Below are 26,983 nucleotides of genomic sequence, written 5' to 3' on the forward strand. Positions count from 1 at the left end.
TCCACACCTTTCTCGGTTCTGGTCTCTCTGCACGTATACTTTACAACAGAGAATCTGTGGGTCTACCTGTGCCAGAGTCATGAGGATGTCTGATCTCTCCACACAAGGAATATTATTTATTAAGATTGAAAACATTTATTAAAAAAACACATTTAAAAAGCAGGTACACTAAGCAGTGAAGGGGAATGATGTGGAAGCAAAAAGAAATTTAAGCTTCATCTCTATTGTACTTATTTTCTAAGAGCAAATATTTAATTATATTGAAATATAAACCATTCAAAGGTCAGATGTTAGTTGGTGTATTTGTTTTAAATGGCACCTGAGTCATGAAATACAGCAAGAGATGCAGACAGAGAGTGTATAAGGTTGTCAGCTCGAGAATATTGATAAAATTCAATGCTATCAGAGGGAATGGCTTTATTTTGAAATTAGTACGTTTTCAATTGAGTTAAATTCACAGGTTATTTTTTGGCCCAAGTTAGACATAACAAGCATTACAAGTAAAACAGAAACAATACTATTAAAATAAAAAGCACTATTGAAGTGTTGTTTTGCTGCACAAGTTGCATCCCATCCCATAATTGAACTGATAAAGAATCCTGAAAAACAAACCAAATACATACAAAATAACAAGACATACACCTCTGTAGTACATTACATTGTTTTTGAGCTGATGTCCCCGTTATGGCTGATTGTAACCAAGGTCTCTTTGTAAAACGAAGTAACTATGTAATTGAAAAAGAAGGGAAAACAAATTGGCAGAGCTTGCAATGAGAATTCTGGGAAATGTGAAAAACAAAGTCCAATAGAGGAACTTTGGAGTTGAACCCCGCTGGATCGTTTAATCTTTGTCCAGTGGGCAGTGCTCTCAAAATGTCATGGTAACCAACGGACAAAAGAAGACTTTAAATGTGGGTTTGAATCAGAAAGTGAACACACTTCCAGTGGAGGGAAGAGGGAGAAGAACACACTATATGCAGCCATGGACCCGATTAGGATGAAGAACAAGATGATCACCCTGCTAGATATTTGGGAGAGGAATAAGGCATTTCTGAGGGAGAATCGCAAAAAGCAACTGTTTCCTGGGGACTTCATGTAAGTTTAAATACAAATATTGGGTCCAGGTGTCTCTTTCTGTTATCTGGAAAAATTGAAATATCCTAGAAATATAGCTGTTATGATTTGTCATGACATTCAGCTTCAATGGACCTTTTGAGTGATTTATGAAAAGCATCAGACCATGAGACAAGCTGGGGATTTTTGGTCTCAGCTAGAGGGAACACATATTTGTCAATGATTAAATCTCAATAGCTTATTGAAATACTTTCTAACCACATTGTTAAAGTCAGGGTCCTAACTTTTTGTATTCCAAAAGTTAGAAAGTTATTTGTCACCTTTTCATGCTGCCACACAGTATCATGGTTTAGAATATTATTCTGAATATTATTTAGGTTTTAATGATTTAAGAAACAAATCCTGATGGAAAAGAGGGACAATGTGAAATTAGAAACTGTGACCAAATTAAATTTTAATTTGGGATACAGATGCAGGTAAGAATGTGGAGTTTATTTGGGGAGTTTATAGAAGATTATTTTGATACATTTAGTGGAATTCTGAATTATAATGAAGTTAGGTGATAAAGTTATGAGCTATGACTGCCATCGAGCAATTCTGGCAAAGTTCGGTGTGCTGGTCGATTCCCATGTGGGTCGGTCGCCCGGTGTAGAGACCCGGACCGCACATCACCAACATCCCCCCCTCCCCGGACCACACTTTGGCAATCCCACCTGCCCTGTACCACACTTTATTGGGACCCAGACTTCACCAGCCGTCGCCCCACTGGGTATAAGTCTAGGGCCGCTTTTTGGTCCCAGTCCACCCCTGCAGGTAGGGTTAGGATAGGGTTAGAGACCCCAGTCAACTTTAAATGCTTGAAATATTTGAAATGTTTATGTTGGTTATGGATGAGGTTCAGCCTGTTGTTCAGGCCTAAAAGGTGGTAGGTAACCTAATGATGTAATTCAATAGTTTATCATGTGAATTCTCTCAATTTGTCACAAAAATGCAGTATCACATTTCAAAATAAGGATTGTGAAAATTATTTAGGATTTCGGTTAATTTATTGCCATATCTGTATTCGCTGAGGATGTGGATGTTTACGAAAAAAAGAATTATTAAAAAATTAGAAATAATCCATATGTTCATTTTTATTTAGGGGTGGGGTGAATACTCAATGTTCCTGTATGAAGTGAAGATTTCAATGCTTTGGGTAATTTGGTACCTGATAGGTGTGATACAATGAGGCTCATCTACTGAGTTCTAAATAATTTGTGGCATACTAATCTTTATGTAATTCTTTCAGGAATGTATTTAATTGAAATAAATGAGACATTTATTCTTATTTACTTATTAATTTACTTATTGAATGTGAATTTTCTAGAGTTCCGTGAATAGCACACCAGTATACTTAAGTAACTATATAAGAGATGCACCCTTCAATCAACCATGACAAACAGGTAGGTATAGGTAAGCTAACGAAGTAAAGCTTTTTCATCGATATAGTCTGGAATTTATAGGCCATTCAGAAAGAAGTTATGGAATGAGAACAAGTTTTGTTATGCATTGCAGATGCACATACAAAGATGTGTGCTCATACAGAGTAAGTTGTACAAGTTTTTTTTTATCTGCACTTGTGCCCTGCAGTCCAGAATGCTCATTAAAACGTCTTGATCCCCATTGTAAGGAAATGTCTGGAACAAGATGCTGTGGTGACATAAGACTGTTATTGGAACACTGATGAGAAACAGCTGCTAATAAAATACAGAAAAGAACAAGACACAAAGCATTGGCTGTGCTCACTTTGTTTTGATTCGGGGGAAATGTAAAGCATTATGTATAGTACAGGACCTTTCTGACTCTTCAACGCTGTCCGATTCTTTAATCTCAGTCCAGAGTGTGGTATTCAGCAATTGCATCATCACTAATAGTGAACAAAGGAGCTGTTCAAAGCCATGTCCTGAACACTGTGTGAAACCTTTCAGTGTGTAGGCAGGAGAACAAGATGTTATGTGAAGCAATGGATCTAAAATTCCTAATTTTATATTTGGAATGTGATTAGGATATATTATCTGGTATCTGGTTGAGCTTAGAACCCCAACATTGTACCCTGACAACTTCACTTGTTAGTATGTATTTCCACTAGGTTCAAAAAGTCTGCACATGAATGATTTCTTTCTTTCAATCCTCAGATGGTACTGGATTATGGCCAATTGTTCATATATTGTCCTTTGTCTTTTCTGTCTCCTCTTCCCCCATCCCATTATCTGGCCTTTCAGATAAGATGCATAATGATTCTGACAGAGACAAAGTGCTTGCTTTGAATTTTGGCAGATGTGTTACAAAAGACAGCAGTTAATGAAAGCTGAGGTTTAAATTATGGAGTACACACACTGTATGGACAGCAGTGTGAAATAAGTCTTGGGTTGCCATTGACGGTTATTGAGCTTTTGATCTAGCCCTTCCGGACCATACCCAACCATATTTTTCAAACGCTAGTCTCACCAATGCAACCCGTCAGCCATCACTGGAGGGAAGAAGGCAATGTACATTCCACTTCCAAAGCATGCACTGTGCAATATAAGATGCAGTCATTGACTACCTTAATCTAAGACCGCACTGTGGGGGATCAGCCTGTAGGGCAAGGTATCTCTGAAGGGGTTTCAGTTTAAGGGACATGACAAATTAGAGATTTAGATGGGGCAATAGTTAATCTATACATACAGTACATATACCACAGAAACACACAAACCTATACAAATATTATACAAATAAGCTTTACTAATCACCGCTTCTCTCCAACCCCGCCCTTTCTGGTTTCAGCCCTTTGTTAAAGAGAGAGCTCCGTGCGGATCCTCCCGCAGTGCAGAATGCGAAGATGGCGAACCTGTTCCCTCTGACAGGCCCCGACGTCTTCCGTCGCTTCACCCCAGAGTCGCTGGTGGAAATCGAGAAGCGCATCCTGCAGGAGAATGCTGTCAAGGAGAAAAAGCAGCATGTTGAGGTCCTGGAGGAGAACCTGCCCAAGCCCAGCAGTGATCTGGAGGCAGGGAAGCCCCTGCCCTTCATCTATGGCGACCTCCCTCCGGAGCTCTTCAATGATCCCATAGAGGACCTGGACCCCTTCTACAGCGCAAAGAAAGTCAGTGAATGTTGTTTTTTGTTCAATGGTGTTCCTGGTTTAAAGCCTTAATTGAGAAAACCTTATTAAGACCATTTGAAATCGGGTATAGTTTAGATAGGGTTCTAAAAAATACACTTCACTATCGGTGCTGAGACTTCAGATTTTTGCTAAACACAAGACCCATCACATGATGTGTTGCTGATGTATTGAGGAATAGTAAGCACATCCTAAACTCTGGTCTTATTTTGGAGTTTCCCTACTTTAAGTGCAATATTGTAATTTGATATACTGTAGAATATGAATATTGTCCTTTCAACATTGAGACTGCTAATCACAACCACGTTATGACAATGCTGGTGATGTGTTCTTTAACAATGATGATGTTCTCTTGTTTTTCAGACATTTATAGTCATTACTAAAGGGAAGACAATCCACAGGTTTAATGCAGAACCTGCCTGCTACATCCTGAGTCCATTTAATCTGATCCGGAGAGGAGCAATCAAAGTTCTCATACATCCATATCCTTTTTGTAATCATGCTGCTTTAGGACAGAAAGGGGGTGAAGCTGTCTCTGACTACCAGTTTTGTTTGTTTTATTTGTTCGATGTTTCATTTGTTTTTTGATGTTCCAGTAAAACCAAATGGTGTATTCTTTATTCCATTGATGATTAGCCAAGGGATGTAGGAAGCCTAGTGCTTAATCTTTTGTTTAGTGTCATTCATTTAGTCTTGCTCATTTATTTTTATTTTTCCCCATTATTTAATTAAGATTAGATTGTTCAACCAGGTGGCGTGATGTCCAAAGACATGTGGGTTAGGTTAATTGGTTTCTCTAAATTGCCCTGTGTGTGTTGCCCAGCGATGGACTGGTGTCCTGTGCTGGGTGTATTCCTGCCTTGTGCCCTATGCCTGCCTCTGGCTTCCCTGCAACCCTTGCCAGGAGAAGTGGTTTTGAAATGGATGGATAGATTGTTCAACCAATCAAGCAGTGATGTCACTGGAGGTGTGCGGTTCACCACAAACAAATCTTAGAATTAACCAAGATTGCTTCAGTGACAGCTTTTCTGAGTATGCCTAACAATGTACTATATGTCACTTCCAATAAGTGATTTTTATGTGCCAGGGAACATTATTCCTTAACTAATTTCCTTAAATTATTTAGCATGTTCATCATGTTAACCATTTTATCAAACTGTGTCTTCATGACGTTGAGTAATCCTCCAGCCTGGAATAAAATTGTAGAGTAAGTTATTTATTTGTGTATTTATATATGGGCAAAACCACAACAAACTGTAGTGTGCTGTAGTTTATTAACACACGGAACATTTCCAAGACTTACAAAATGCAGTAATACAATCAGTCCAAAATAGAATTAGAACACATCCTGGAACAATGAGCTAACAATTGCAGATATAATACAGTTATGTCCCAGGTCTGTGCTAATGGAAGGGGTAGGCAGTAAAGCATTAGAAGTGCTGACAATACATAAGTAAGCAGGAGCATAAGAAAGCATAGTTTAATAAGAAAGTGTATATGAGCAAGAGTGCTAAACAGCCCAGGAGATTAGGCTGCTGTATTACAGGTACAGTCTGACAGGTATAGATTATCTTGTATAGGTCACCTCTACTCTACAGTCTACTGTTTACCCTTTTAGTAACCATTGAACAATTTCTTCTCCCTTTAGGTATGTTTTTACAGGTATTTATACCTTTGAAGCAATGATCAAGGTTTTAGCAAGGGGCTTCTGTATCGGTGATTTTACATTCCTTCGAGATCCATGGAACTGGTTAGATTTCAGCGTTATCACAATGGCGTGAGTATGTCTCCTGCCCCATTACATTTAGAGAAATAAATCACCCCCTTCTCATGAAAAAGCATTAAAAAACTAAATAAAGCACGGGCTGGGTGAGAGATTGCAGACAGGAAGGTTTTTTTGAACTTGAAGGACTTTAGGATTTCCTTTTGGTGTTTAATCCCAGGGTGAGACACAGACAAACTGAGCAATGGGTTAAAGGTCATGGTATTTACAGCACCTCAGGAGCGCTTCACAGGAAGTGGCTCCTCAGGTTCCCCTTGCGATTGTAAAGCTCTGGCCGCCGTGCACCTTTCAGGCCCGGACCCAGGAGAACAAACCCGTGTTCTTTAACCTTTACTAACAACGCGGCTCCTCAGAATGAAAACGTTTGTCAACTTTCGAATGGGGGTCATGTACTCACTCTAAATTTAGCTGCCCCCCCCCCACACACACACTCACACATCCTTCCCACCCCCTGCTCCCAGTGCATTTAGCGGCTGGCACTCCACACGACCCTACTTATCGGGGGTACGTTCCTACATCTGTAGCTTACTTGGCTTTTTGGAGTTTGTTTTCAAAAATCAAGCCCTTGTTATGACTGAGCTAACTACTGAGCTCTTTGCTAATTTGCCACTATTTTTTTGTTTTCTCCCCCTCCTTACGTTTCTATAAACATCTGCCCTTGGTCTCTCAAAGCACTCTCAATTACTGATACCTGGGTCCACTAGGTGGCTGAATGGTCCATCCATTCTCTCATCAGCTGTCATTTAAGAGATAATGCTACCATTTGGCATCATGAGTGGACAGTTGCCTTGATCTAAATTTAGTCTCTGTGAAAGCATATCATTTACCATAGCAACTGCACTTATGTCCCCTTTTGTATACTATACTGCAAGGAATACCAGGATAACAGTAACAGTTGTAATTTTTGTATTTGCTATATTTCAATGTTTTGTGACTTTTAAAAACTATATAAATTTGTTTTTTTATTTTCATTTGCAGATATGTCACTGAGTTTGTGGATCTGGGCAATGTGTCGGCTCTTAGAACGTTCCGTGTGCTCCGAGCTCTTAAGACAATCACTGTGATTCCTGGTACGTGCCCCCCGAGAAGATCATTGTTGTAGATCATTGCATATCCACTTTTGTACTCTCTGGAAGGTCTAATGCCTGGCTTCCTTCCCCCACCCCCTCTTCTAAGTTAAGACATTAACTTTTAATGTTAAGGTTTATTATTTTTTCAATCCTGAGTCGAAGTAAAGACGAAAGACAGAAAAGCATGGACGTTTCTTGTTTTGACATTATTATTATTATTATTATTATTTATTTATTTATTTATTTATTTATTTTCTTGGCAGACGCCCTTATCCAGGGCGACTTACAACGTAAGTGTAAAACAAAGTGCAAAAATACAGTTAAATAAAAGGCATCAATCATTACAAATTCAATTAAACTAAAACATAGCAATTCAAAATAATACATTTTACAAATTCCAATTTACAATTTAAACAGGCAAGTACAGTAAGTGAGGTCCTACATCATGGACAGTAAAAGCTAAGTGCTGTCAAGATGTAGGGCTCCTCATATGCTCATCTTGGAGTAAAGAGGATAAGTAAGTAATCCTGAGTCAGGTAAATGCAAATGCCTCAGTGTTCAGCAGTGGTTTGTGATGTTGCCCCTGACTAGGTGACATCACCTATGCTAATGCAGGCCAGTGCTGCCCTTGCTGTGCTGGCAACAGTGAAGTTCACATCATCCATCATTCCTCATCACCTGAGACTGAAGAAGGCGTGACAAACAAGCGCCAAGTAGTGTCACCTGTACAAAAAGCTTTGAGTGGATTTAAATAAGGTGCAAGAGCTGAGAGACACCCCCAACTGACAACAGCACTGAGGAGTTTCTTCAGAACCATTTTTTTCAATGGAAGAGTTCACTGGACTGCCATGTGACAATCCACACAGCAGTGGCAGCAGAATCTGGACAGGACTCAAGTGAATGGACAGACAGGACAGTTGCAAAATATATCAAACAGTGTCTATCAGAGCTAGTCTTGTCGTTCATGGGAAATATACCTACCACTCTCATGGTTTTTCATCTACTTTCTTTTTTTCAGTGAAGGTGACAGTGCCTGTACCCATCTCACAGTCTCTCTCTCTCTCTCTCTCTCTCTCTCTCTCTCTCTGTCTCTGTCTCTGTCTCTGTCTGTCTCAACAGGTTTGAAAACAATTGTTGGTGCACTGATTCAGTCAGTGAAGAAGCTGTCCGACGTAATGATTCTGACTGTCTTCTGCTTGAGCGTGTTTGCGCTGATTGGGCTTCAGCTCTTCATGGGTAACCTGAGGCACAAGTGCGTCAAGTGGCCCCCTCTCCCAAACAGTGAATACTGGAACTTCACTTTTAGCACCAACAACACCGTGAATGAAACCATGGGCACTTTTGACTTTAATGAATATCTCAACAATGACGGTAACTCACAGATTTGTGCACAGTCCATTTGTTTTTTTATCATATACAAGATGATGATACATTATGATTAAATGATGATAACACTATGACATCTACTACTACTACTACTAATAATAATAATTATATGCCCTAATTTTTTTCATTTCTAAGAAAACTTCTACTTTCTGGAAGGCAGTCTGGATGCTCTTCTTTGCGGAAACAGCTCAGATGCTGGGTATGTCAATTTAATTCAGTAGTGTGAAGGGTTTATGTGAGTAGCATTTAATTGAATCATCTGATCAATTTGATTGAATCTGTATATGTTTAATTTGGAGAAGCCCTGGAACAAAAACAAACCAGTGTATTATCTGATATTTGAAACGTGGTTTGGATGTAATGCTGTATTTGACATTGGAATAGTATATACTTACTTCTGAATATAATTAAATTGCAAATTGGTGGAAATTAGTAATTAAATATATGTTGGAGCTATCCTGCAAAGTTGTATGTACCTAGTGTGCAATAGGGCCTGAGTTGAGACTGCTGGATAGCCTTGCTGTTCAAACTGATCCTTCATTGCTGCCTTGTTGACAGGAAGTGCCCAGAAGGATACACGTGCATGAAGGCCGGGAGGAATCCCAATTATGGCTACACCAGCTATGACAGCTTTGGCTGGGCTTTCCTGTCCCTGTTCCGTCTGATGACCCAGGACTTTTGGGAAAACCTCTTCCAACTGGTATTTATGCCTGCACTGTGTTGTTAGTTGTGTTATTGTTAATAGGTCATGTGAAGGATGTCTCTTATTGTATAAGATATCCACTTGGTGCAGTTTGGGATAGAATCTGTCACTTCACATGACCTATTACTTATTATAAATCACACAAGTAAGCATTAGACACACAAATAATTTTACTACAAAAAAAAACACATTTATTTTAGTTAAATTTAACAATCAACCCCTTCTCTATTTCTGTCGCCTCTCCAGAGATTTCATGTGTTCATTTGAGTCTGGAATTTCGCGGCAGCAAATGAGACAAAGCCCTGTGTTATCTGTATGGTATAAAGGAAGCATGCTGTGTTTGTCGGTTCATCTACGTGAATCAGAAACCACTTCCTTCTGTCTCTCGTTGTGTAGACGCTCAGAGCGGCAGGCAAGACCTACATGATCTTCTTCGTGGTCATCATCTTCCTGGGTTCCTTCTACCTCATCAACCTGATCCTGGCCGTGGTTGCCATGGCGTACGCCGAGCAGAACGAGGCTACCATGGCTGAGGCCAAAGAGAAGGAGGAAGAGTTCCAGAGGATCTTAGAGCAGCTGAAGAAACAGGAAGCCGAGGTCTGGTTAAAAGACCTCCACTTCCCTCTTCTTTTTATTACTGTACCCGCCTATGTTTTTTCAAGGTCTAGCAGTTAAAAAAAACAGAACACCACAAGAAAAGAACAAATGAGCAGATCAACTCCGATAACTGTACTGTGCATCAATACAAGATGATTATAAGACCTAGACTTGAGTTACTGAGTCTTGCAGAGTTTGTAAAGGCATCTTCAAATCCTCAGTTTGCCATTCTACAAATAATGGGTAATTGTGAACCAATAAGTAAAACAAACAAACAGATGCAGTCAAATTAGTTCAGAGTCCAGAGAGGAAATCCTTTAAGGCATTTAATTTGTGGAGTATCCCTCTCCCAGTTGAGGATAGTTGCTGATAGTGAAGTGACAAACTCATTGTATTTGTTTTTTCTTCCTTCCTCCCTTCACAGCTACATGGGCCAGCTAAGGCTCATGAAAGTCAGTCATCACTGGGCAGTAAAAAGGTGAAGAAAAAAGACGGCGGCTCAGAGCATGAATTTGCAGATGATGAGCATAGCCTGGGGGAGGACGGAGATGCCCCCACAGACTGCAACGGCAGGATTGTGCCCAGAGTGCTCATTGACAGGGTCTCCACTGATGAAGAGGTGAGCCCTTCTGTGTGCCTTGCTTGGCCAGTGTTATTGCCTGGCAAAGTGAGGCGTGGTCATACCTAAAATCCGCCATAATTTTCGGTCAATTTCTATCAGTTGATAATTTTGTGTGTCATCTTGGCTTTTCTGTACAGGGAGCTCACCTTTCTGAAATGCTGTATTTGCCCCAGACACACACACAGTATCATTCCCTCATTCAATAAAAATTCAGACTGTCAGATTCATCATGTGTCACTCTCTGGAGGCTTTGACATCTGCCCAGTGAAAAGTCACCATGAAGTACTGGCTAATGTGTGTTTGTTTGATGCATCAAAGATGTGATTGAATCCAGGCCCTTGTGTAAATATATCAATTATTAAATCCCCTTTTTCTTGGAATTACCTGTCTCTGTAGTCTGTTGCTGAAGAGAAGAAAGAGGAGAGATCTAGTTCTAAGCCCAGTATGACATATCTGGATGAACCAGGACTGCAAAAGAGAACAGCTAGCAGTGTCAGTGTCCACACAAACGCAATGGAAGGTAACTGATGTCAATTCATAATCCCCAGCATGCACTTAGCACTCTTTGGGTTGGTTGTGTTGAATCTTATGTGAGAAAGTACAGACATCTTCTCTCATTTGTAACCAAACCTGTAATGGGCTACATTGTTGTATGCCCCATTGAGCTTTCTTGCCTTCTCTCAACTGATCAGCGTGAATTCGTGAAATCTGATTTCAACTCAAGCTGCCGTATGTGTCATCATTATTTTAATTCAGTTTACTTGACTTAAGATGTTCATATATTAAAACATTTCCCCCTTGTTACTGTCGGAAATGCTTTGGGTAACAGCAAACATTTTTATACTTATCCCAAGTGCATCTATATGACGAATGGCCTTACCAGTCAAAGATGTTTCCATGAGTCCCAGGAATGGTTTAGCCCCATGAAAATGGGTGTTTCCACTGCCTAAGTGGCCGGCCATGGCCAAGTTTTCTGGCCCACTTTGCTATCTGCTTCGAGATGGGGCCAGAAGCAGCCATCAGGCCAACAAAGTGTGACAAGTTAAAAAAACTTCGGGCAGAGTACAAAAAATTAAGGACAATAATAATTACAGCTGATGTGTGTTACCCTCTGAAACATTAAGGAATAGTTTCATAAATGCATTCATTTGTGCCACTCAAGGTTCATAAATATGAATATGAAAATTATTAGGACTCAAGGTACTGTATACTGTAGCTGCATTTATGGTAATGAGATTATTGAAATGTGTATAATTTAGTCAAACTTGTACTTAGTAGGACTAAAGTTTTTACATTTATTAACGACATGACTGAAATGTGTACATTATAACCTGCTATATTGTAGCTGCTGTTACTGTATGATTATTCTTGAAACGTGTATTTTGTTTGAACTGTAAGTTGCCCTGGGTAAGGGCATGTGGTAAGTAAATTAATAAAAATACAACAAAAAGTGTAATTTGCAGTTATACTATATAAATCTGGAGTATGAGTAATAAGTTAAGGGAGTCAAGTTGCGCAGTTTAAAAGCCACAAACTATGTCTCCTCAATCATTACAGAAAGGCATATCTACTAGCACATATCTTGATTATGGTTACAATAATAATAATAATAGTTTCTAGAAGAATGCACACATCCTTTGGGTGTGCCACATTAAAAAAAAACTACAGAAATATTATTGCAATTATTGAAGCACAATAGTACTTTAGCACTGGAGTAGAAAACAAGCGATCTTTAGCAAATAGCACTACTTTATTGTTGCACATGGAAAAGCTTTCTTATGATATTTTACTGGTTGTCTGAATAAAACGTTGTCAATACACTTTTTGCTTTTCATAATGTTTATTTATAGAAACCTGGGTATTTTTTATGCTGTATACAATCAAATAAAGCAGAAAGAATAAAATAGCAAAACAAATAATAACAAAAATCCTTTCCATGTCAGGCTCCATCACTTGTAGTGTTGTTGTCTGTCTACTTTTTTATAATGGAAACACAACACTATCCCCACAATCCCTCTGGGACCTCCCACAACACAGCTTCTGAGATTGGCCAGGTTTTACAAAAAGCTCAGGAACGCATATCCAGCCGACTGTGTGCGGCTACTTCAGCAAAGGAAACTAGGCATAAGAGGGTGTCTAATTGATAAGATTATCAAGTTTTGCTAGTAACTATTGTCTGGAGGAAAGAGACTGTGTGAGACCAATGGCATTGTGTGGCATGTTATCATATTCATGTACAATAACAAACCTAAAAGGCGATAAGCCACTAATATTTCTGCTTGGCGTCGATATCTTCTGTTAGACAGACACGTGTTTGTTGTCACATTCTTTACCTTTCCTAAAGCACTTTGCCTTGAATGGCTCATTAGCAGAAGATTTAACCCTTTCCCTTCCAATATTTCCTAAAGCCCACGACAATCAGAAGGAAAAAGCTTGAGAAACGTGAAGGTGTACATTTTGTTTCTTCACAGGTTTGATTTATTTTAGCTTCATGTGAAGTGGTAAAAGACATGGCGTAATTAAAGACATGGTGTAATTACTCATCTGCTGCTTCTTCAGATCATATCGTACTGTCCCAGGCAAACAGTATTGCTGCCAGTAAGTTTCACTCTCTCTTTATTTTCATACCCACATCTGCATGACAGAACTGGAAGAAGCTCAACAGGCTTGTCCTCCATGGTGGTACAAGTTTGCCAACCTGGTGCTCAAGTGGGACTGTTGCCCACTGTGGATTAAGTTTAAGAACTTTGTGCACTTTGTGGTGATGGACCCCTTTGTGGACCTGGGCATCACAATTTGTATTGTGCTGAACACTCTGTTCATGGCTATGGAGCATTATCCCATGAGTCCGGATTTTGAGCACATGCTAAGTGTAGGAAACCTGGTAAGAGAATCTACATTCAATTTCTCTTTGTTGTTCATGTACTTTTTTTGGCAGCAAATTAACAATGTATGTATGCAGTGTTTCACTATGGGGCGGGGGGATTATCCTGAACCCTGCCACCCCAGACATGTAGCTTTCTGTTCAGCATTTATGTTTCAGTGCTTTTTCGGAGGCTTTCAGCGAATATTATGTGAATGTTTTCTCCCTGCCTCCCACCTCTGTAGGTTTTCACTGGAATCTTCACTGCTGAGATGGTTTTCAAACTCATTGCCCTGGACCCGTACTACTACTTCCAGACAGGCTGGAATATTTTTGACAGCATTATTGTCTCTCTGAGTTTGGTGGAGCTGGGGCTTGCCAATGTCCAGGGCCTTTCTGTACTGAGGTCTTTCCGTTTGGTAAGTCAGATTTATTATTTTCTCTCATAGTTCAGGATCTAGCAATTTCTTTCTGTGATTGATGCCTTTCCACATCAGACATCAGTGATTAGATTAGATGTTTAGTTTTACATTGAAAGGCTGGTATGAAGTCTGACAACAAAAATATGGAAGACACCAGGAATTTAGTTCAGAAAGAGTACCAAACATCTGCCTGGAAGCTTATTAGAGACTCATACTGACTATGTAGGGATCTCTGGCCTGGATTCTATAGATCTGACAGTTAGACAGTCTGATAGTTTTGGGACAAAACCAGAAAGGGCATACCACAATTTTCTACATGAACGTATATATTCTAATCTGACTTTTGGAAGTGCAACGGATGTGTTTTTTGACTGTAAACCTCTCTTTCCGGGGTTGGTGCGAAACAGCTGCGTGTCTTCAAACTGGCCAAGTCGTGGCCCACCTTGAGCATGCTGATCAAGATCATTGGCAACTCAGTGGGGGCCCTGGGCAACCTGACCCTGGTGCTGGCCATCATTGTGTTCATCTTCGCTGTAGTGGGCATGCAACTCTTCGGCAAGAGCTACAAGGACTGCGTGTGCAAAATCGCGGAGGACTGTCAGCTGCCGCGCTGGCACATGACCGACTTCTTTCACTCCTTCCTCATCGTCTTCCGAATCCTGTGCGGCGAGTGGATTGAGACCATGTGGGACTGCATGGAGGTGGCGGGCCAGGGCATGTGTCTTATCGTCTTCATGATGGTTATGGTCATCGGAAACCTGGTGGTGAGCAGACCCGCTTGCTAACTTCTGATCATCACAATTCGCAGTTTAGAACATGTCTTATGGTGCTAGTTGGTCTCCTTTGCAATAACATAATCATTACTATAAGAAACAAAAATATATAATACTAATACATTTGTTTTTCTCCCAGACCAGCAAAGGCAGCTATTATTTATTTATGTAATTCTCCTTTGAAACATTTTATGCTATATGGGAATACAAATTAATGTGATGATTAATGATGGAATTATTGCATCTCTTTATGGAAAGTGAGCTTCAAAGATTAAATCCTTGGAGTCAGAGACAAATGAATTTCCAGTACTATGGTTAATGTCTGAAAATATAACAGTTGCTCAATTTCTTCACCATTAGCTCGGAAAAAATTGTTGAATGATTTAGGAGAGTTCTCTGTCCCTGACCCTGGGTTTAACATTACAGAAAAGGACAAGCGCACTAGCTGTTGGTTGATAATAATATAAGCTCCATATTTATGGTGGGAACCAAATGGTCCTTTTTCTATAAATGACACCGACTGTATTTCCTGTTGGGTTATTCTTAGGAAGAAGAGGAAATAACACGTACTCTGAGGTAACAAAAGTCCAGCGAGGAATGATGTGACAAAACAAACATGACTTTTTTGTCCTGTTCCATTGGCTGATCTCAGTCCTGAGCACAAACATTAGCAGATATGAGACAAGCTATTTATTCAAGGGGTTCTATTTAAATCACATGACTTGAGCCAGTAAGCTCTGACCTTGGTTTTATGTGCTAAGACCCATCTCAAGTGCATCTCTGGCACTGGAGGTACAAACAGTAACAACAGCTGAATGCACAGATCTAAGACAAGAGGAGTTGTTATACCCCAGAAGAATGTACTAATTGAAAGGAAGTGACCGAATCCTCCTCTAACTATGAGCTGTTTTTACTGTGGTACTTTGAAAGAACCCCTAGTGTTGGGACAGGGGGGGTCTTTGTGACAAGAAAGGTAAGGGATAGGTGTATCATCTTAGCCGGGAAAAATCTTTCACCCCAGAATGACTGGTTGGTGTGGAATAGATGGAGTTGTTGCTAATTTCAGCTTCGCCTATGATTTGTCTTCCCTGAGGAAAACAAATAGAGCGAAAGATGCATGAAGTGATTTCCACTGGCATAAACATAAATTCCTACTGCTGCAACATAAAGCCATAATTTCGCTTGCTCATCCACCCTCTTTCCCTCTTTCTGTAGCCCTTTTTTGGGGCCTCTGCTGATTCATAACACCTATATCAGCCTGCTGGGGCTCTGTAACCATGATCCCCATCCAAACGTGAGAAATAGGAACCAGGATATGGACCAATACAGATTCAGCACTAAAGATAGCTGTCTGAACATTGGCGTCAGACAGCATAATATTTAGTAGCACTTCAGTCATGACTGAACTGCATGAATCTGGTGTTACGTGTCTGATTTCTGAGAAAGACACTAGATTGTATTACTTACAGTGAAGTTCAGCAATTCAGATCAAAGAAAGCACTAATTGTATGTGTTTTCTGCATTTTCTGCATTAGTACTCTGCCGAAGTACTATGGCCAACTGTCGAGAATTTGTGAGCTTCAGTTGTTGTGTGTTAGAAGTCATTAAGTCAGATTCTGTTGTGGTACGCATCATTATAAAATATGATAACATTGTATGCAGAATGTTCTCTGATGGGGAACTAGACACACATGTAATTAAACTACTTTTTGTATTCTGAAATCAGCACCACAGTATGTATTCTTGATTTTGCACCATAACATGAAGGTACCCATGTGCCTTCAAAAAGTTACACCAACAGAGGTCGTCACTTTACTAAAGTTGTTTCTGCAGACTTGAACGAGACCAGTTGGTCCAGTTGCATTTCAGCACAGTGTAAGTGGAGTGAACTAGATCAGCGGGGTGATCTGTTCGCTTCTGTCTCGTCAGGTGTTGAATCTCTTCTTGGCTTTGCTGCTGAGCTCCTTCAGCGCTGACAACCTGGCGGGGGGGGATGAGGACGGGGAGATGAATAACCTGCAGATCGCCATCGGCAGGATCACAAGAGGCATTGACTTTGTGAAGGGCTTCATCCTTGGGTTTATCCGGCAGCGGCTGGGCAAGAAACCAAAAGAAGACGACGTTTATGACGAAGATGACCTCAAGAAGGAGAAATTCGTCCTTAATCACATGGACTCGAGGGAGGAGACCAAGGCAGACTGCAAGATGGTTGATGGCGTTTCGGCCAATGACCCTGCCCCGGGGGCTGAGCTGGACCACAGTGGGTTCATGGCCAATGCTGACGTGACTGTGAGTGTGAGCGTGCCGATCGCCAAGGGAGAGTCCGATTTCGAAAACCCAGACGAGGATGACGTCAGCTCTGAGGAGGAAGCAGAACTGCCCAAGAAAGTAAGAAGTGGGATCACACTTTTCATGGTTTGATATTGATATTATCTTTATCATATTCATATTAAGAACTTGTTCAAATGGATGGTCCTATGAACAGCTGCATCTTTTTACAGGAGACAGGTCAGTTTTGTTATTGCCACCTAATGAATAGTGCATTGCATAGCTTTTACCTATCTGTTTCCCGACGTGCACTCTGATACAGCGCTTATGCAGTACTTGTTGAGAAATAATGTATATGTTTAAGCCAAGAGCTGCACAGATGTACCTGAGCTAGAGTTTCCGGATAAGATTGTGTCAGCATTGTGGGAAGGAGAGAAAGGTGCCTGGAAAATCACATTACAAGCAGAGAGAGCAACATCTGCAGAGGCAATCTGTGGGTGGAAGGCAGTGTGGTAGAGGAACAGAAATCATGTCACTTGATGTAGATCATGTGACACAGGAAGGCCACAGGCCCATCAATCACCCTGGAGAATCAGTAAACTAACTACCTTTATCATATTTAAGCATCGACTAACACTAAAACACTACACGTTTAATAGTTAAAACCATCACATTTATGTCTCATCTATGTATAGCACATGTTTGAACTGCCGGTAGCCTGCTAGCTTTGCACTCTCATCCGTTGGCATGGGGAAAAACAGTTATTAATCTGTTAAATTTATATTTAATAATTGCACACACTGTTATCCCCTAATACATTCAGTAAGCTTTTTGTTTTCCCTGGCATTTGTGCTCTGTTCTGAAGCTCATCTGAGACAAAACCATGACTGGTTGCTTTGTCCTTGCAGAAGAAGTTCGGTGATGAGGGCTCTTGTAGCACTGCGGACTACAAGCCTCCTGAGCCGGAGGTGGAAGAGGAGATGGAAGAGGACGCCGAGACGGAAGGCCCTGAGGCCTGCTTCACAGACGGTACTGCGCCAGGAGGGCTATCAGCCTGCATAGTGTGGCAGCTCTATATTTAATTTATCTATGCACTGCCTATCTATCTATCCAATTTTCTATTTTGTCTGTTTATCTATTCCTCTGTTTGTCTATTTGTATTGAAAGACAGAAAAATTCACCCTCACCCACTCATATGTACACACTGAAATATTTTCACTCAGAGATCCACTAGCTGACTTGCTCTTTCTCTCTGTCTCCATTGCAGACTGCATCAGGCGCTGCCCCTGTCTCACAGTGGACATCAAACAGGGCAAAGGCAAGACCTGGTGGAACCTGAGAAAAGTCTGCTTCACTATTGTGGAGCACAACTGGTTTGAGACCTTCATCATCTTCATGATTCTGTTGAGCAGTGGAGCCCTGGTATGTTTTGTAAAGAAAAACCCAAAAACCTTTATCTTATAAAAATGTACGAGGTATCAGAAGTAAACACAAAGTAAACGCTCCATAAATGCATGGTGAAATGCAAAAGTGCCAGATTATTCTGCAGATTATGCTAAGCATATGTAAGGGTTAAACCTCTGCATTTAGAAAGGTTTTATATATATTTAAAATGTAATAAAAATTAGATGAAAATCATTAAGACTAGTGCAAAAAACATCACCAGAACTTTTTTTTTGTTGAATTGGTTCAGTATTCTTTTTTTTAAATAGTGTTGTTTTCTTTTGGTATGTGTATCCCTAGGCCTTTGAAGACATATACATTGAACAGCGAAGGGTGATCAAAATCATCTTGGAATATGCGGATAAAGTCTTCACCTATGTGTTTGTGATTGAAATGCTCCTGAAGTGGGTGGCTTATGGGTTCAAGACCTACTTCACAAACGCGTGGTGCTGGCTCGATTTTCTGATTGTGGATGTAAGCATTATTTATGTTCCTTAATTGAATTCCATTATTATTATTCATTATGACACATTTGTTTCTAATATCCTATTTTGCCAACTTATTTTTGCATCCTTTATAATAAAAAATATATAAATAACAAAGGAAGACCTGAAAGAGTAGATTTAGGAACAGCGTTGACAACCCGACACAGAAAGGATGTTCTGTCTCTGCACAAGAAAACTGCTCTGTGGACGGAATGGCACAAGATTCCTTTGGCCATCTGTCAAAGGGATTGCAGACATAATTAACGCCAAATAATAGGCCTATTAAATATTTAGTGAACGTCCATTTCTTGTATTTTGGCAATTGTCCTGATGCATTGTTATGTGCATCACTGTGGTTTAGGGATATAGTTCCTAGCTCCTAGCAGGAGACGCTAAATTGAGGCCGTTTTTTTGAAGGAAGGATGTCTCTTTAACTGGCCACTTTCCAAAATCGATGCATCTAAAGACTCTAAGATTTCCTTAGCGTTGGGTATCTGTCGAGCAGCTGTTAGTATATTTCCAAAATGTTTTGCTTAAGTAGGCACAGAGAGGAGAGAGTTAAGTACCCTGTTTTGCACTGCTATACTGTTATTTCCTGAAATCCAAGCACCACTAGGTTTGCAGGATATGCCTAGACTATTTCCACCCATAGTTTTTATATATTTGCAAATAAGTATTTCAGGAATACATACTTGCTTTGTAAAATGAATCAATGATTAGGAATGTAGGTGCTGTTTATTTAGTATCAGCTGATACCAACACCTGATTTTACAGATATGAAGTCAATTCGGAAACTTCGCAAAAAAGGAAGTGTAAAAATAAACTGCAGAGGAAACAGTGATATTCTGAATATTCTTAAGGGCTGAAATAAGGTCCCAATTTTAATAATACATATATTAAAATACATTTTTTGATAGGTGCCAAATATATGCATATATATTTGCATATTTGATATATTTGCATATATCCAAATATATTGTTTGTTAGTATAAAATTTCAGAATTCATAAAAAATATCAAATGAAATATGTAGGTATTCAGATATTTTTTCAGTTTAGTATTGTAAACATTATAAATCTAGACTCTGTGTGTGTAAAATATTTGAATGCAGTGATGCTGCTTGTCAGATATTTACTTTGCGGAACCTTTTCAAAATCTGTCTTACTGAAGAAATGTTGTCTCAGGTTTCCTTGATCAGTTTGACAGCAAACTTATTGGGGTATTCAGAACTCGGGCCCATCAAATCTCTGAGAACCCTGAGGGCTTTGAGACCGCTGAGAGCACTGTCACGATTTGAGGGAATGCGAGTAAGTGCTGAACACACCTTCTTATATATATATATATATATATATTATATATATTATTATTAATAATAATAATAATAATAATAATAATAATAATAATAATAATAATAATAATAATAATAATAATAATAATAATAGTCTCAGTATATGAAAGCTGCTGCATAATAGAAGTTGCAAAAGCAAATCAAAAACCAGTATTTCCTTTTGGGAGTTCCCCTTTTTTTTGATGGATCTCTATTTATGACTTAAAAAGTGAACATCTTAGATAAGCCTACCTGAGAAAATAATAACATTAATGACACCACTGATCTAAATAAATACTTTCTGATAAGGCATAATTTTTATAAGTCCCAAGACTACCCTCACTTTCTATGTTGATGAAGTGTCTAATTGGACAGTTTGATGTGTCTTGATGGCTTGATGAATAAGGTAATTGCTTCTGAGTTGATTGTGTTTGTCGGGACAGGTTGTGGTGAACGCCTTGGTTGGTGCCATTCCCTCCATTATGAATGTCTTGCTGGTCTGTCTGATCTTTTGGCTGATCTTCAGCATCATGGGAGTCAACCTGTTCGCTGGCAAGTACTGGAAGTGTGTCAACATCACCTCAGACGAGATAATCGATGTCAGCGAGGTCAACAACAAAAGTGACTGCTTAGCGTTGATGTACACCAATGAAGTGCGGTGGGTGAACGTGAAGGTCAACTTTGACAATGTCGGCTTGGGATATCTGTCCCTGCTGCAAGTGGTGAGTTCCTTAGGTTCCCCTTCACATCAACAGGTTTCGGTTCTTTCAAAACAGATATACTCTGTGATACTAGTTGTCAGGGTAAAGTTGTCGCTTCTAATGAACTTGCAAATTAGTTTTTCCGTAAAATACTGTTTTCCTTTCGTCATCACTGGGAAGAGCACACCCTCTCGCCATTAGGAAAAAATGCAACTCTTCCTTTTTAAATTCTGAATTAATCCAAACATCATCCCATGCCATCCCACTATAATGCCTGAGAAGAGTCCTGGCCAGGTGGGTGACACCACACACGCAGGTGCAACACTAGTATTCTTCCCAGCGTGTTTGTCTTTGAAAGGCCTTCCTTGAAATGTTACCCTGTGTGTGCACCATCAGAGCAGAATCATGCGTCAGATAGCCATGAACAATTTCTGGTTTTGTCTTTCCAGGCTACATTTAAGGGCTGGATGGACATCATGTATGCCGCGGTGGATTCTCGGGAGGTAAAACTCTGTTACTGTTACTGATTATCTTTCCATAACAAAGAACTTTATACATGAGAATTAGATTTTTTGCATTCCTGAGCAATTCAGGGGTAAGGCTTGTCAGGAGCAAAAGGAAATATTAATTCTGCAGCGGAGCAGTGAGGAAAAGCATCTATGTTTTGCGACATTGAGGGTTGTTTGTCTTTACACTCAAACTAATTATACTAAAGCATGATGGGGGTTTAGTTGTAAGAGGTGTATTGCTAGAGACACAATTTATAAATCCATGAACATCCATAGCCTCCTCCTGTTTCCTCTTCCTGTGTGCTTAGATTGAGGATCAGCCGGTGTATGAGAGCAACCTGTATATGTACATCTACTTCGTCATCTTCATCATTTTTGGGGCCTTCTTCACCCTCAATCTCTTCATTGGTGTCATTATAGACAATTTCAACCAGCAGAAGAAAAAGATAAGTATCGAAATGAGGAGAAGTGGGCTGTTGCAGTGGAGGTTTTCACTTACACTTCCTCAGTTCTTCCAGGGATTTAATGAACCAGTTTTTTACTTTCTCTCATGTGGGACGGTGGGACACACATGATTGTGTGTGTTGATTACAATGTTTATGTATTTAATTAGGTCACGATTGATGATGTGGCTTTCTTTTTTGTGATCAACATTGAATGAAGAATGAAACGGAAAATGTATCCTTAATGCACATTACGTTTTTCAGACTCTTCCTATTAATACATTCACTTGTAATAACAATAATGGTTACTGTCTCTATACTTTGGAGGGAAGGATATCTTCATGACTGAGGAACAGAAGAAGTACTACAATGCCATGAAAAAGCTGGGTTCCAAGAAACCACAAAAACCAATTCCCAGACCACTGGTAAATGCACTGCAAGAAAGCACAAGGGAAGCAGACAAACACAGTACTTTAGCCATTATTATTATTATTATTATTATTATTATTATTATTATTATTATTATTATTATTATTATTATGATCATCATCCTAGGTGACTCACTAACGTTCCAATTACAAATTATAGTTAAATATAAAAATAGATTTCAGCACTGCATTAAATATCGAGGTTTAGTGTTATGCCTACTACAAATAGTCCCAACGTGGCTTGGAGAATAGCATGTATTTTAAAGGAAAATATTAACTTACAGGACTATGCATTTTGGCTGTATAGGTTACATAGGAAAACATGTGTCCAAGTATAGGGACTCTTCATGTGCTCCCATAATGCAAAGTATGAGAGAAGTTGGGGTCTTTAGTAAACTTGAAAAAAAGTTATTAAAATCCTATTAACCTAAAGTTTTATCATGCAAATCCCTATGGACTGAGACAGCTTGTGTGTGTAATTTGATTTTGATTTTGTTTCTTGTGCGTTCTTCTCCTTCTCCTCTGCGCCACCTCTGCAATAACAACCTCCGAAGAACAAAATCCAAGGGCTGGTATTCGACTTTGTCTCCAAACAATTCTTCGACATCTTCATCATGGTCCTGATCTGTCTCAACATGGTGACGATGATGGTGGAGACAGACGACCAGAGTCCAGAGCAGGAAGAGATCCTGTACTGGATAAATCTGGTTTTCATCATGGTGTTCACAGCTGAGTGTGTCCTCAAAATGTTTGCGCTGAGACACTACTTCTTCACCATTGGATGGAACATTTTCGACTTTGTTGTCGTCATTCTCTCCATCGTGGGTAAGTCAGTGGCTATGGTATCTTCTGGACTTGCCTGCCTGCTTGATTCAGAATACATTCTTTAATCATGGACCAGAATGTTGTTTGCTTTTACAATTGTACATCAATTTCGTTTCAGGTATCATGCTGGCAGACATCATAGAGAAATACTTTGTCTCTCCCACGCTGTTCCGTGTCATCAGACTGGCCAGGATCGGGCGTGTGCTGCGTCTCATTCGGGGGGCCAAGGGCATCAGAACCCTGTTGTTTGCCTTGATGATGTCGCTGCCCGCCCTGTTCAACATCGGCCTGCTTCTCTTCCTGGTCATGTTCATTTACTCTATATTTGGGATGGCCAACTTTGCCTATGTCAAAAAGCAAGCTGGCATTGATGACATCTTCAATTTTGAGACGTTTGGGAACAGCATCATCTGCCTGTTCATGATCACCACATCGGCTGGCTGGGATGGGTTGCTGCTGCCCATCCTCAACAGCGAGCCTCCAGACTGTGACCCCACCATCCAGAACCCTGGCACCGACATCAAGGGCAACTGTGGCAACCCATTAATGGGCATTGTCTTCTTCTGCAGTTACATCATAGTCTCCTTCCTCATCGTGGTCAACATGTACATTGCCATCATCCTGGAGAACTTCAACGTGGCCACAGAGGAGAGCGGTGAGCCCTTGTGCGAGGATGACTTTGAAATGTTCTACGAGACCTGGGAGAAATTCGACCCCGACGCCACCCAGTTCATCGAGTACAGCAGACTCTCAGATTTCTGTGACACTTTGCAGGATCCTCTGAAGATACCAAAGCCCAACAAAATCAAACTCATATCCTTGGACCTTCCCATGGTGCCTGGAGACAAAATCCACTGCCTGGATATCCTGTTTGCCTTGACCAAAGAGGTCCTGGGAGACTCAGGAGAAATGGATGCCCTTAAGGAGAGCATGGAGGAGAAATTCATGGCCGCCAATCCTTCCAAGGTGTCCTACGAGCCCATTACCACCACTCTCAAGCGGAAGCAGGAGGAGGTGGCAGCAAGTGTCATCCAGAGGGCTTACCGCCGACACCTGCTGAGGCGCTCCGTCAAGCAAGCTTCTTATATGTATCGTCACAACGGCAAGGGTGGAACGGACAAAGAGGGAGAGGAGGCTCCAGAGAAGGCAGGACTGATTGCAGAGAAGATGAGTGAACACTACGGCGCACAAGCCCCCGTTGAGGTCACTAGTGAGGTTGTCCTGCGGTCCACTCCGCACAGCGCTGCAACTGCTTCCAGAGGCAACATCCGGGAGTCCATTGTATAATGCCCGAATGCTTCTGAAAAATATCTTTCATCTTCCTTTAGTACCAGTGTAGAAACATCATCCCGCTGTAGAGCTGCTGGGGGTTCTGAAAGAGGTGGAGGATTTAGGGGCTTCACCAATAATGTGGAAGGCTCGCCAATGATTTGAAGGGTTGGTGCACAGCTGATCAACTGCCTGGGGTGTAGGGTATTGAATAGGGTTTCCTAACAACCAAAATAAGCCTCTCTGTCCGTCCGTCTCTAAGCGAAAGACAGTCATCTTCAAAGCTGAATTATCATTGTTAATTTGTCCCCTTTCCAAGTTTTGTGACACAGGTGCGCACTGAGCAGATCTTACGGTTGGGCAGAATCCTAAGGATTAAAGACAAAATTGAGTCAGCCTACTTTTAGCCTTTTAATATTCATTGGCAATAGTCCACCTACTTACTTATCCCACTGCATTGTGATTCTTCTTGAAGCACACCCTTAACATTGATTTATAAACTAAACTGCCAAAACAGTCCAGCTTATTATTAAGGCTTAGGAGGATGGGCTCCATAATGACTGTGGAGAAATCCACATATTACCTGTCTTGAATTTATAAACTGCATTGGCCTGGAGTCTATCTATTATATTATTTTTTTTTCCAGAATATACTAGTAAATATACTATACTATAATATACTAATAAAAGCTACATCCTGATAGACTGTTAACTCCACACGTTTCCAAGTAATTTCTGCTGTGCAGCTCATTCAAAGTACATAAGCCAGCTGTAAACATCACTGCTTCTGCAAAATATAGTGACAGAAAGGTTACTTTTTTAATGCAAGTTACAGGGGCTGATGGATAGAAATAGGGAAGCTTTGTCTTTTCAGCACTTTGATACTTTTTTATTTTGACTAATTCTGGGGCTCAAACAGATAAGGATAGTGCTTGAAATCACCCAAATTAGGAATTATGTGTGAAAGAGTATAGTATTATAAGGTGTAAAAAAACACATTAAATTAATCTCAGGACAGATGCACTGGGGCCCATGGGCCCATTCCCCTGAAGAAACTGGAGTATTGTGCTGATACAATGTTTTAGTATGACAATTATCTTATTCTTTAAATGAACAACAACAACAAACATTAAACCTGGAGTCCGGAATATCAGGTAGCAAGCATTTTTACAAGAAAAAATGTTATATATATATATATATATATATATATATATATATATATATATATATATATATATATAATGTTAGCTTCTCATAGCTGTATTTTGTATTTCTTACCAAATGTGCTTGAAAGGAATGGCTGAGTTTTGCAGACCACTTTAAAACTCTCTTTGCAAATGGTGATGGTAGAAGTGACATGCTGTGTTATGCACAAGTAAAGGCAATATCCCTAAATGTAATTTCTAATTCTAACTGAATGCAAATATCACAGTATTGTAAGTTCTATACCTCAGTTATTAAGCAGGATTCTCTTGATGAACCTGGACATTGTTCTCTTTTTTTGTAATAATGCAAACCCCACCACCACTGGTTAAGGAGGAGTAAGCATAAAACAAATATGGAATGTTTTTATAATATTTTGTACTCCATCAACGCTGCCAATTTAAATGCGAGTGATTCTAAATAAGGAACCTAATAAGAAATAATAATAAAAATGAAAAGTAATTTTATTGTTAAGTGTTGGCTTTTGAAGTCTTACTACAAATATAGGACATGTAAAACATGTACATAATATAAGCAGATGTATTTTTATATAACTGGTTTCATTAAGAAGATATAAGCATTATTTGTGTTGCTTTGTTAGTTTATTTAAATCTACAAGCCCACAACCCATGTATGTCTACACTTTACACTACACTAAATTAAAAAAATGCTGCAGAGACTAAGCTGTTTGAAGCCAAAGTTGTTCTGATTTGTGATGTGTACCATGTGCGGACCACACAGATGTCTGTGCAAATTGATTACACCTATCACAGCACTTCCAAAAAAACTGTGTTACATCACATCAATTCTTCTTCTTCTTCTTAATATTATTATTATTAATTTTCCCAGGTTTGCCATCTTGCTTTGATCCAGATTTAAGAGTTTAGATAGAGTTATTTAAGTTTCATCCTGTCTGCTATGTGGTTTATTGCATCATTAAGTAGAGCAACACACCCATGGTAACTGATCGTTAAAGCATTTTATTATCACCTGTTTTGTCATGTCTAAATCAGTTAAGGAGGAATTTACTTTTTTTTTTACATAGAGCTGTAAAGATCCCCAGCACACATACACACACATACAACATTGCTTGTGTTACAGATGCAGTTGTAATAGTAAGCGCATGAAGCCTGCTTTTGTCCCGTGAAGAGGTGGGGGTGTAGTGGGGGGGGGTCTTGCAGAGCCTTTCTCAATGGAATTCCTGATGTTACTCCTGCAGAATATTTACCATAAGGATTTGACCTACCAATTCCTGAGGGGTTTGTGTGTGTGTCAGTGTGTGTGAGAGAGGATTTTTGTGAGAATGCTACCTTCAGAGTGCAGACCCTTACACTATTTATAACTGTTTTTGTAAAGTCTGAGCTCCTACTGTTTTCAACAGGTAGTACAGGCAGATGTAGACCTGTGCTCATATTGCAATAAAACAGTATTTTGTATTTTAAAACAAACAAACAAAGTGACGACAAATATATTTTTTAAGAAAAAAACATGTTTTTCTTGTTATAGATGCACTTGCCTTAAAATATAGATGTATTTACAAACAAAAATGTCTTAAATAAAAAGTCTTAATTTTGAATATATATATATATATATATATATATATATACACATAACAAGCACTTTTATTAATATTGCCTGTGCAAGTAACA

At 39.7% G+C, this 26,983-nt stretch overlaps 1 protein-coding gene across 1 annotated transcript; it reads left to right on the forward strand.

The window, feature by feature from the left end:
• The first annotated feature begins 807 nt into the window (after window positions 1–807).
• On the forward strand, window positions 808–25,337 carry scn4ab (sodium channel, voltage-gated, type IV, alpha, b). The gene is made up of 26 exons (XM_066698735.1): window positions 808–1,095; window positions 3,880–4,198; window positions 4,580–4,695; window positions 5,331–5,423; window positions 5,865–5,993; window positions 6,978–7,069; window positions 8,189–8,440; window positions 8,591–8,654; window positions 9,014–9,155; window positions 9,555–9,755; window positions 10,180–10,374; window positions 10,774–10,897; window positions 13,023–13,261; window positions 13,486–13,659; window positions 14,070–14,426; window positions 16,365–16,823; window positions 17,612–17,732; window positions 17,971–18,125; window positions 18,447–18,620; window positions 19,815–19,937; window positions 20,401–20,679; window positions 21,108–21,161; window positions 21,476–21,613; window positions 21,931–22,035; window positions 22,593–22,863; window positions 22,982–25,337. The coding sequence occupies exons 1-26, from the start codon at window positions 983–985 to the stop codon at window positions 24,148–24,150; spliced, it is 5,658 nt and encodes a 1,885-aa protein (XP_066554832.1). The 5' UTR covers window positions 808–982; the 3' UTR covers window positions 24,151–25,337.
• Window positions 25,338–26,983: the final 1,646 nt, after the last annotated feature.

The sequence above is a fragment of the Amia ocellicauda genome, chromosome 3, assembly GCF_036373705.1.
Source record: "Amia ocellicauda isolate fAmiCal2 chromosome 3, fAmiCal2.hap1, whole genome shotgun sequence".
NCBI classification, from domain to species: domain Eukaryota; kingdom Metazoa; phylum Chordata; class Actinopteri; order Amiiformes; family Amiidae; genus Amia; species Amia ocellicauda.

Bases quoted from the DNA above. Each gene is read 5' to 3' on its own strand.
- scn4ab (XM_066698735.1), top strand. From the start codon at position 983: ATGGACCCGATTAGGATGAAGAACAAGATGATCACCCTGCTAGATATT. The intron at 10,898-13,022 runs GTAACTGATGTC...TCTGCATGACAG, and splicing joins CCACACAAACGCAATGGAAG to AACTGGAAGAAGCTCAACAG. The intron at 21,614-21,930 runs ATAAGTATCGAA...CTGTCTCTATAC, and splicing joins TCAACCAGCAGAAGAAAAAG to TTTGGAGGGAAGGATATCTT.